At 35.4% G+C, this 11,835-nt stretch overlaps 1 protein-coding gene across 3 annotated transcripts; it reads right to left on the reverse strand.

Moving 5' to 3' along the window:
* Positions 1–331: 331 nt before the first annotated feature.
* On the reverse strand, positions 332–6,987 carry LOC126786445 (transcription factor TGA9-like). Of its 3 annotated transcripts, XM_050512279.1 has the most exons (13): positions 6,801–6,985; positions 6,499–6,672; positions 6,158–6,240; positions 5,716–5,795; positions 5,301–5,609; positions 4,404–4,451; positions 4,271–4,330; positions 4,049–4,126; positions 3,910–3,958; positions 3,082–3,353; positions 2,513–2,734; positions 814–956; positions 332–653 (listed from the first exon to the last, which is right to left on the reverse strand). In XM_050512279.1, the coding sequence occupies exons 2-13, from the start codon at positions 6,621–6,623 to the stop codon at positions 566–568; spliced, it is 1,557 nt and encodes a 518-aa protein (XP_050368236.1). In that variant the 5' UTR covers positions 6,624–6,672; positions 6,801–6,985; the 3' UTR covers positions 332–565. The 3 variants fall into 3 exon arrangements, with proteins under 3 accessions (XP_050368236.1, XP_050368234.1, XP_050368235.1); XM_050512277.1 differs by having other exon boundaries at positions 6,499–6,987; XM_050512278.1 differs by having other exon boundaries at positions 5,719–5,795; positions 6,499–6,983.
* Positions 6,988–11,835: the final 4,848 nt, after the last annotated feature.

The following is an 11,835-nucleotide window of genomic DNA, read 5'->3' on the forward strand; positions in this document are numbered from 1 at the left end:
CTATATACATACAACATTTGTACCCTAACCATTAGGAAAAAGACAATTCATTGAGTCTATATCCCTTCCCCACGATCAATATAATACTCTTCTAGAGCAACCACCTCTTATAAATGAATGAAACCATTTTTCCTCTCTTCTCTGATAAATTATTAGAGACCATGACAGCATCCTCCCTCTCTCTCTCTCTCTCTCTCTCTCTCTCTCTCTCTCATCCTGTATCGTATAAGTCGCATTGTTTTCTCGATTGCTTCTTCGCTCTTTGTTGAAGCAAGAGGAACTGGAAACTTCGGCATGCATACATACTTAAATGGAACTACGTACACTTACGTACAGGATAAACATAGAAGTTCACATGAATTTAGATACTAGTTAATAAGGCGGAAAATTGAGAGAAGAAGAGAGAAATATGTCCTATATATCTCTTTAAATCAAGAGACTTAGTTCATTCATTAATATAGAGAGGCAGCTAGCTCTCTTTATCTCTCTAGCTGGCTAGCTACTAGTACTACGTACGTACGTACATCAATTCATCGATCCTGAATTATAATCAATAGCTAATTGATCAGAAGGATGGGAAATGATTTTGAGAAGGTTGAACCATTTGCAAGTCCGTCGTCGTTTGGCACGAGTTATCATCACTCATCATGCTCCTGCACAGATACTTATCGGTGTTAATTATCAGAAATGTTCGGGCTGAGTAAGCCTAATAATTTAAGTCATTTATGTAATTATTGGATAATGATATCCATTAAATGTTTACAAAAACAGGAAAAATAGTAAGTACTAAGATGCTATGCATTGAGGTCTTACTCTCGTGGTCTTGATGCCCAAAGAGAACTAAGTGCTCTCAATCTTCCATAGTACTCGCCGATTACCAGAAAGCACCGTGCTGCTTGGCGAACAGTCAATATCCGACGCAACTGGTGAAGGGTTTGTTGTCTCAAATTGTCAGCCTAAGTAAAAATTAGAACAAGGGAATTATCAGTAATTATCTACTGTTAAAACGAACAAATGCAAAAAGAATCTAATTGTTTATTAATTGGGAAATTAAACAAGAAGCATAATGTAAAAGTTGCAATGCATGGGGCCCTAGTGAAAGGGCCATGGGCAACAAACCTTTAAACATTTCAAAGGATTTGAAACTGGGAAGGAAAAAAAGAAATGTGTTCCATCAAAGGATTTGGATTATTCCATTGCAATCATAGATTAGAAAAATAATAAATTAGATAAATTAATAAATTAATAAATTTAAATCATTAGATAGACCTAGCTACGGTTTTCATTTCAACAAACATCACACTCAAACCTACCTCTGAAAGAAACATTTAGGATGGAAAAACCACACCAGAAACCCTAGCTAGCTTTCAGCAGATTTATTGACACCTTAGCTAAAAAGAAAAACCAATCCAAACCCAAAATTATGGGTGCCAAATTGATAGTGAAAAATAAATTATATATGTCGAGCATGTAGAAGATCTGATAAATCTAAGCTGGTTGCATGATATATATGGCATCTGTCTCATAGTTTTGACCAAAGCATGCATGACTGTGACAACCCAATCGACCATCAATAGAGATATTCATGATCATCAAGACCCTAATTGTTAGATATTTACGTATTGGGATGAGCTTGAAGAGAAACGCTGAAAATAGATACGTTAGTATAGTGTCTAGTTGACTATACTATAGTTTTGTAGATGCTTTTATCTGCATTTGTTTATAAAGTAGTAGAGCTTCCGGCCAAGTACTAGAAGTCAATTAAAATTTTAAATCAAGGGTGATGTAAGAAAATGAAAGCCCCTTTAGATTGTTAGGCTTCATATATCAAGTGTAGGTTTTCCTTCAAAACAAAAAAATTCAAGTGTAGGTTAGAGAATATGGCGGCGCAAAACAAGACATGAGGCATGTATAGGATCAAATAATAGACTACAAAGAATCAGATCAACCACCATGCATGTCTCTGTGAAATTACCTAACCAAAATTTATCTTAGTATTCTTAATTTGTATTCTTGACCACATATATGAGGATGACCGACAACTGTTGATATGTGAACACTGAACCTAAAAAATATTTGCATATTCGTCAAGCAAGATCATTTATAAATTTGAAAGGTGGATTAATCTAAGTAAGACTAATTACGTAGCTTGACCATCAACATGTACGTGTTAGTCAATTCTTGTCTGCACCATGGATTAGAACGTACAACTTCCAACACTATTGAAAAACCACCTGAACTTTGATCATGACCGGCTTTTATTTGTCAAGCTTGAAATAGACACCAATGAATTATCTCTACACACTTTTTTGTTTTAAAAAACACCAGTAAAGTTGGCCAGTTATCACCTCTCAGTGTTCTATAAAAGAAAATAAAGATATTATAACGTATTATATCTTCTGCATGTATGAAATTGGATGAGGCATGCAAAATGGCTTTTAGTTGGAAAAAATTTCAAGGTGATAGTAACAATATAATGCTATACTATGATGCTCTACTGGTTTAAATTTACCTGGCGAACAAAGCCTTCAAGATTACTGAGCTTTCCCAGAGCCACAGCCATCTGTTGCATGCCGTCTACGACTGGTCCACCGGCGATGGTGTCGATGAGAGACTGATGAAGCTGGTCTAAACCTTGGGTGAGAGCCTCTTCAGCTTGTTGTGATGAATGTTGGAGGCTGCATATCCCCATCACTTGCTGTTCAGTTATTGGATCCAACTGTTGTGTCAACATCTGTTTGCATACATGAAACAAAAAAGAAGAAAGAAGAAAACAAAAATTCAATCGCTCTTAATGGATTAATAACATCAAATCATCTCTATGCGATGTGTATATACAATAGGTTTTCGATGCTAGATGAATCACATTTTCGGACCACGTTAATGTTGTGAAGACAGATACTAAGTAGCGGTGGAACCTACCATGTATCTGATGTGGTCCGCTTTTAATTTTTTTTTAACTAAAAAAAAGTTTGTATGACACTATTATAGCAGTACAGTTTATTAGGATGAAGGACATCAAATTGGAATGGTTTTGAAATGATTTAAGCTATCAATAAGTTCAAAAACTTGGAAATATACCTTGATGAGGTCAGAGGGTCTAAAGCCACCCATCCAGAGGAAGCAACGCTCAGCTTGAGAAGCCCACATCCCAGTTATGAGATGGAACACATCAGATTTAGCAGCCACTCCTTTGAGCTGAAAAATCTCATCATAATGAGAAATGTATCCATCTACAACAATTCGGAGATCGTTATCCGACAAATGTGCTTGCAGTCCGGTTCGCAGCTCCGACATGTGACGGTGGTCATCTTCTAGCCATCTTGCATATTCCATATCAAATATAGCAGCAGCTGCAAATCATAAAAGCAAAACAAATATTTCAAAAGTATTTAAAAAATGATAATAGAAAATGACCTCATGTACTGGACCGTTTTTATTGCTGGTGCAGGAAATCAATTACATGATTTCAGAGTACGTTTTGTATTAACATGGTGAAAAAGAGAGAGAGAGAGAGAGTACAGTAACTTGCTGAAAGAATACGGGAAACGAATAATGCATTCCGCAGAAAGAAAGTTAAAACCCAGTATGGCTTTTATGTTTAGAAAAAGCCAAATACGAATAGTCAAATTTGTATGCAGGACAAAAACCAAATTATATAAATAACATGGTCAATTTTCTCATTGTCTACCAAATTGAATTAAATTTCTACAAAATACGCTGAAAAATGATAGCAAGAACCAATTATCTGTAGCTAAAACAATTGAAAAAAAAAAAAGTGTTGATGTTGTCAACTTTGGTTTTTGTTTACTGATTCTATTTTAACAAAATAAATAGCTTTCAAATTTCAAGCTCTCATTTTTGTAGCCTAAGTTTGACTGATTCCATACATTTATTGAATAAAATTACCTGAGCTGATATTGCCAAATCCACCTCCACAGCCACCCATCAACAACCCCTTGTAAAATACAATGTTCATGATAATTAAAAAAGTAGTTTTGGAAAGATAACAAAAAAAAAAATACCAGTGTAATCAGATGAAAATTACCTGAGCACGCGCTCTTTGAAGATCTTGTTCAAGCTGAGTGAGCTTGATCCTACTTGACTCTAGCTGTTGCACATAAGCCTGTATATTGATATTGACAAGGAGAGAGAGAACGAAACATTTACGTTAGTGGGCGTATACTGGGAGACAAAAGGCCGGAAAACAAATAGTGTAAGCTATATGTGCTTGAAAATGAAATATTTTGAGTCTGGAAAATGACACTACCTTTTTCCTCAGTCGGCTTTTTCTCGCAGCTTCTCGATTTTGGGCTAAGCGCCTCAGTGTCTGCACAAATACGCAACTTAGTTAGTTTAAACATTGATGCATCAGATAAAAAGAAGAACAGTGAAAAATTAACCTTAGCATCAAGCTGTTTGTTCTCGGAGGTAGAACCAGCTCCCTTCCTCTGGAACAACAAGAAAGAATGAATAAGAAACACAAATATCTTTGATAAATTAGTGGGGGCTTACAATGTAAAATTAACTAATGTATACAAAGGTCGGCTGGCATCTATATTTGGTTGCATGCAGAAAAAAATTGGATTTAGTTTAAATTATTTTAAAAAGTAGGAAGGACGAGAAAAATAATTATTTTGCTTAGTTTGTTAGCAATGATTTGAGTTGGGAAAGAAAGAATAAGAAAACTGATCTATTACTATGCTATTATTCCCTACTGTTGATGCTGTGGAATAGACAAGCATAGCAGGTATCCTTAAGGGAGATTCTAAGCTTTCTCAGAATTCAAAACACAATGATTAGTGAAGAGAGAGGGCTCACAGAATTTTGGGAAACATTCCAATATTGTAAATTTTCAAAAAAGCTGAGTCAAGTAAGAGCTAAATAACAAGAAGTCTTGATAGAGTTATAGGGAGGGGTGAGTAAGGTGAAGTGAGTCATTATGATTATAAAAAAAAAAAAAACTACTGTGAAGATTCTCCTCTCACTTTGGCTTTTATTTTTTGTGTACAAGGACTCATTCTCTCTCTCTCTCTCTCTCTCTCTCTCTCTCTCTTTGTGTCAGACATTTTTTTATCAGAAAATTACTCAGAAATCAGGTAAACTCTGGCTTTGCTTGATTTTCTGAGCAGTTGGGATCTGTGCCCTTTAATGTCATGAAGATATGCCACAGAGAAAAGAGAGGTAGATGAAACAGTACCAGAAAGATGCCAACTTTCCTCCCCAGTTTTGGGTTCTTACAAAAATAAAAATTAAAGAAATTTATAAACTTAAAGAAATTAAACAGTAGAGGTTAGAACCTTTTCATGATTTGATTTTGGAGCTGACTGGCCTTTTGATGCTTCTGTTGCTCCTGTTGCTACTGTAGTAGCTCTTGAGGTGTCACTAATTGGCATGTCTTTCTGTAGTTGCTGGTTCTGCTGCTGAAACTGTAAATGATTCTGATCCAAAGCCTGGTGCTGCTGATGATGATGGTTTGAAGAAGATGCTATTTTACTCATGGGGGATTCTGGCTCCAACTGGGTCTGATCTCCTTTGCTTGCAAGAGTGGTGGTGTTCATCTGTGATCCTGAGTCTGTGCTCTCCCCTCCTGCTGACTTTGAACTCCCCTGCATTACAAAACAAAATGAAACAGATAAGAGCTCATGATCACAATAATTCTGAGGAAGAAATCAAAGGACTTTAGAGGATATGGTCAAAGATTAGAGGGAGTACTACTCTTGGGGTTTGGTGGTATCTCATTGGCCAAGAAGGGAACATTTCCAGAGTTGCTGCAGGTCTTCCTGTGAATAAAGCTGCAGGGAATCACAGGATATCAAAATCTCTCAGAACATCATCACCAAAAGGATAAAGATTGCTTCTTCATATCTTTTGGTTTTTACATATTTGCCTCAAAGCCTGAAAAGAGGGAGCGACCTAATCCTACTTTTGTGCAGTTATGGAGTCAGTAAGCAAAATCATCATCATCATCATCATCATGCTAAAGGAGAAGCTTTCCATGTTTGTGTATCTCTACTTTTCAGAATCATTACTACTGTAACCCCCATAAGGCTAGACATATTCAAACTGCTTTTATTTTTTTCTCAAAGACTTGGTTTATCAAACGTCACATAAATCAGAGAAATGATGCTAGAATAGTTAATAGGAGAAAGCATACGTGCTTGAGCTTCATCATTTCTAACTTGACGAGTAATTGCTTCTTCTAGCTCTCCAAAATCAAAAGTAGATCCCTCTTGATGTCTACCAGACAAAGAACAAATACTTTGTTAAACCCCATATCAGAAATTAATGGAAAATAGTCTAACAGATTTTTTTTTTGTTTTGAAAAAAATGAGAAATCATCAAAAAGAGTAGAACAGAGACGTACAAAGATTTTGAAAATGAATGGAGATTTTGGAAAATGAATGGAGTTATGGAGAATGAAAGAAACCCAAGTGGGAATTGGTCTCAAAAATTGAAGCTGTGGAAGAAAGTTTAGAACTTGAGGATGAATCGTACAGGAAACTTGTGGACGGAGCATTAATTCCATGAAGAACAGTAGCATAAGGAACATGGTGAGTGGAAGAAGAAGGACCCGAGTCTGAAAGCCCTGTATCTCCAACGACTCTGTGACTCGCAGCCATGCAAGACTTTCTCAGCAGACCATTTTCATCTTTGTACTCCAAGAAGAAGCTGGAATCGGGACATGTAGCAGAAATGAAAGCCATGAATAACAAGAACACAAAGCTAGCTTTATTAGTTAACCTTTTTTTTTCAGTTAACTAGAAGAAACAGAGGAATTTCACTTCTTCTCTGTTTACCTCAAATCTCTTTGGCTTTGAGATTCCTATGCCAAGGTCTATATGGAGAAAAGAGAGAGCTTGGAAACAGAAAGAGACATGAACCCCAAAGAAAAGAGCAGCAAAGATCAAAAGGGCTTTGAACTTGAGAGAGCTAGCTAGCTTTCTTGTCAAAGTATATAATCTCAGGGGATCCAGTCCTTCTCTCTCATTTATATCTCTCTTTCCCTGAGGTCTCTATCTCTTTATTTGACTGCTTCTCTATGAAGAAAGCTAAATGATTATAAGTCTATTTGGGTCTGTGTCCCTAGTAAATGTTTATCAAATTTTCCTTCCTATAGGTACAAAAAATCTTGTCCTTGCAGACTTGTCTCTCAGGCCTCTCTTGGCTGTAGCCTGTGGGGTTTGAAACAGTAAAATCAAAGTTTTTTTAATTAAAACCAATAAATTCCCAGAAAATGAAAAATTGAAATGGGTAGGGTCTTTCCTTTGGCAGGAACCCACTGGAATCACTGACTCCTACTCCACTCTCTCTCTCTCTCTCTCTCTCTCTCTCTCTTCTAACCACCTGTGCTTTCCCATTGGCTCTTTCCTATTGTGCTCTTCAAGGATGCAAGTACTTGCTGCATAAAACTAAATAGCAATCAATTTCAAATATTGTGTGTAGAAGATGAGACAAGGTTTTCTTTCACATACAGATGGTAAAAGAGGGAGGACTGAGGACTTGGGAGATGAGAAAGGAGAAAGCTGCAATGGGATTTTCTTTGATTCTTCACAAAAGATGGATTGGTTTTAATTTTTGACTAGGAGCCTTTGGAAGGAAGTAGAGGTAGATTTTCATATCCTAATAGGTTTATTGTAAATTTTTCTCTGCTTTTACCATTTCAACTAAAACATTAGAATAAGTATAATAATAACAACAATCCAGAAGCAGATTAAGGCCACTTATGTATATTTAATCCAGGTTTCTGATATGGATTTGTTTGGAATTATCAGCTTTGTTGATGGGTCAACATCCCTTCCCTGTCATTACCAAAAACCATGGCACCTTAAGATTCCATACTATTAATAGAAATATAAATCTGTTTTTCTCTGAGGGATTGGCTATGAGGTAGAATGTCATGGAAGATTGATCTCATTTATTATGTTTGCTTCATGTCTAGAGCACTCCTAATTCCAACATTATGTGTTTTTGGTTTGTTTCATTGTGTACCAACCCGAGTTTGTTTCAGAAGGAACTCAATTAGCAGCATTTGTAAAATGTCGACAGGTTCAAATAGTGGATTAAGCAAAGGAAAAAAGAAGAAGCTCAAAGTCTGCATGCATCTCGTTCTCCTGAGTCAAGGCATTTCAGTTCTTTAAGATATTTATAAAAATAAGAATATGTACAATTGATACACTAAGAATATTTTAGCAGAAAAACGTATCAACTGAAAGAAATGAAGGGGATTAATAATGATGTTCACATTTGACACCCCCACCAAAAATTGTCTTTTAAAAATATGAATTTGTCGGTACAATGCATAATAATGAAAGTTTTGGCATAAAATATAAAATTTTAGAAAAATATATCAACTGGGAAAGAAAAGGAGGGGGATTTAGATCACACTAGCTAGCTAAGTTAAGGGATACATATGTTTTGAGTAACATTATTGAGAGTATCATATATATTATAGCAGACACATAGACAGAGAAAGACGGAGAGAGGAAGAGTTTGTAATAGACCCTTTGGGTCTTTATAATAACTTAATTAATCATCATGAGATTAATATGCAGTACGTTATATGTATTTTAAGTTCTGCTCATCTACTACCTTTGCAGGTAATATATGCTTCCTACCAATTATTTCTTTATGCAAAATACACCAATGATTGGCTCTTAAAAAAAAGTGGGTTTGGTTCAAATTAACAAGTAGTTTTGATCATGGATTAGGTAAACCATGTATATTAAGTCATGCTTTTGTTCCCAGTAAACCTACAACATCTTCTTCTTATGAAAGATTTCTGGGATTTCTTACATTCCTTCAAAATCTGTAGTTCTTGATGTATTCTTTTTTGCCTGTGTAGAAAGGTGATTGGCCGGGTTAGCTCAAATCCTAGTAATAATTGTTCATCATGCTCCCTCCCTAACTCTGAAGCTAGTTTTAACTAATCATGATTGAGTCATAATTGCTTGTCACCTAAGCAATGACTAGATTAACAGATAAATAGTAGATAACTATGCAAAAGACCAACTAGGTTTTAATTATTAACCCACAATTGCATGCGTGGCCAAATTCGTAAGGATTGGTAACAAATTTAGTAGGGCAATCCATGAAGCTTAGATATATGGATGATGGGGTTGACCTTCCACCAATGAGAATATATAATCCAGTCAAATGATTTATTGATTTGCAGGAATGAAACACTTGATTAGTAAATTTGATCTCAAATCTAAGAAGCAGGATCACATGAGCTCCATTTCTATTTCTGATATTCATGTAATTTTGATGCAGATATGGTGCTGGTTTGGGAGACTTGGAAGAGTTGAAGTCCAAATGGGATGTCAGGGAGTGCAGCGGTGGCATCTGCATAAGCCAAAATTGCATACCAGAAAAGAGAGAGAAAAGAAGCGAAACTGATTTTGTATTTAATGGTTAGGGGGAAGCATGCATGTAGCCTTGAATCGACTACAAAATCTTTGTTGCTTCCCAATATGAATATCTGTTGCTTTGGAGGTGAATGTTATCCTTTTATACCGGCATTCTCAAATATCAATAATACAATGTAATCGACATAAGATATATACAAGAAAAAAAGGTGAGTACTTAATTTTTTTTTTCTAGAAACATAACTATTTCATATCAAATTATATTAAGGATTTGAATGATGAAACTGATAAAATGACTTATCATGTCTCTCCACTATAGTTCCGACGATTAGAGTTTGTACCATGCTAGACTGCTTTAGCCACATGTAACAACCATCATTAAGCATAGTATATTGTAATACATTTGTATGAGATTTTAACCACTAGCCACCCCACCAAAGGCCACAAAAGATTTGTGGTTTTTGCTCAAATTTTTTTGTAATAAATTTAAGGTCATCTCTAACACGCCCAAATTAATAATTAAAAAGTTCTCAAGTAACACTCTATTTATAACTCTCTTAGATTAAGAGATAAAAGGCAATAAGTAAGGGCTAAAAGACATTACTAATAGGCTAAAAATAACTCTTAACAATACATTTTAGTCTTTTGAGTTGAGAGTAAATATCATTTATTTATAGAGAAATGATAATTTGCAAAAAAACAAAAGTGCTGAAAACATGACCGGTCCAATTTTCTGCGTCCAATTCAATATTTAATATGGAAAAGACCGTTTTATCCCCGATTACCTTCACCTCGCATCTCTCCTCTCCGATCTGAAAAACACACACTGTCTCTCTCTCTCTCACACAACTGGCGGAGTCAAATGGCATGAACTGAAATCCAAATGAATTCAAGTTAATCGGACCTCCGATGGTCGATTTGTATAACCGACGAGATTCAACAATCACCGGCAAACAATCTCGAAGATTCGCAATCTATTCCTGCCAGCCGCATTGGAACTCAAATCTCATGGATGACTTCACTTCGTCTTCGGGTTCATGACAAGGTTCTTCAATTGAGATTTGATTCCGGCTGCCGGTTCAAGAATCAAGCTTCGAACGATGACGGCGAGATCTTGAAATTTCCATCACTGAGATCTCAAAGATTTCGGTATCAAATTTATAGTATATGAATGTGGAGAAGCAGGTAAAGATTAAGGTTATGTATAGCTTAAAATATGGTGGTGGTACAGGTGGGGTCGGTTGTTGTAGCCATGCCAATAGTCATTTCACCAGTTCATTCTTTTCGATGGTGATCATGTTGTAATAAGGGAGAAGAAACAGTAATGGTGGCTCAGATCTATAAGGAAATGAAGGTTAGCAAATTGATTTAATAAGGGCTTGAATAGAATATAACATTGATGGAAATCAACCTTCTCATGCTCTGGGTTCTGCCGGCACCTTCCTCGGCTTTAGTTTTCAGTTTAGCGTTCTGTAACATCTTAGAACTGTTTTCTGCCAGTTTGCTGGTACTTGACACTGCTTCATATGATCAGTGATAGCGGTCCAACTATTGATTGGTGGCTCTGTATCGGATATTATTCTTGTGAAGTATAGTTTGGTGTTCTGTAATGTGTAGGGTTGTTGTGCATTTGGTTCCAATTTCCAAAGCTGCAGTTGATGTCTCGGTTTGTGAATTGATTTATTTGTATCAATATATGAAGTGGTGTACTAGATGGGATGCGCAGTGCCACCCATGCATTACTGGGTTAGTAATACAATACTTGGTGTCAGTAATTGAGTAATGCCATTAATGGAGGTTAGTAACATAATTATTAGGGGTCAGTAATTTATTTTGGCGACTGCGGTCAGAGTTTGTTAAACATTGTTTTAAGGGTTACTGAGTGTCAATAGTTTAATATTAGAGGGTTAATGGGTGTTAATAATTTGTTATTTGGGGGTATATTAGGTGTTAGTAATTTGTTATTGGGGAATTACTGAGTATTAGTAATTTTTTCCGACAATTGGTGACGAATGATCGGAGTCCGGCAAGATTTCGGCCAAGTGTCATTGCTCGTCAACTTTCTTTATATATGAGTGTTTAGATTGATGAGGCTAAAATAGTCTTAAAAGAATGATTTTTGTACTAATTGGGTAAATGTTAGTTTATCTTGTGTTGAAATTGTCACATTTTCAACTTATCATTGAAATTGGCAATTAGAAGGTTAAATTAGTATGAAATTGTCATTTTCTTTTTGTTTATTCAATAGTTTCTCACAATTTATCAACTACATCTAATTTTAATTGTATTTTTTTGTTAATGTAATTAATTTACATTTTGATGATTAATACAAGAAATTTAATTTTGATGATTTGTACAATTAATTTTAATTTTTATTAATTGGTATAATTAATTTTAATTTTTAATGATTAATATAATACATTTAATTATGACGGCTGATACAATAATTTTTATTTTTAATTCATTA

Source organism: Argentina anserina, chromosome 3 (genome assembly GCF_933775445.1).
Source record: "Argentina anserina chromosome 3, drPotAnse1.1, whole genome shotgun sequence".
NCBI classification, from domain to species: Eukaryota; Viridiplantae; Streptophyta; class Magnoliopsida; order Rosales; family Rosaceae; genus Argentina; species Argentina anserina.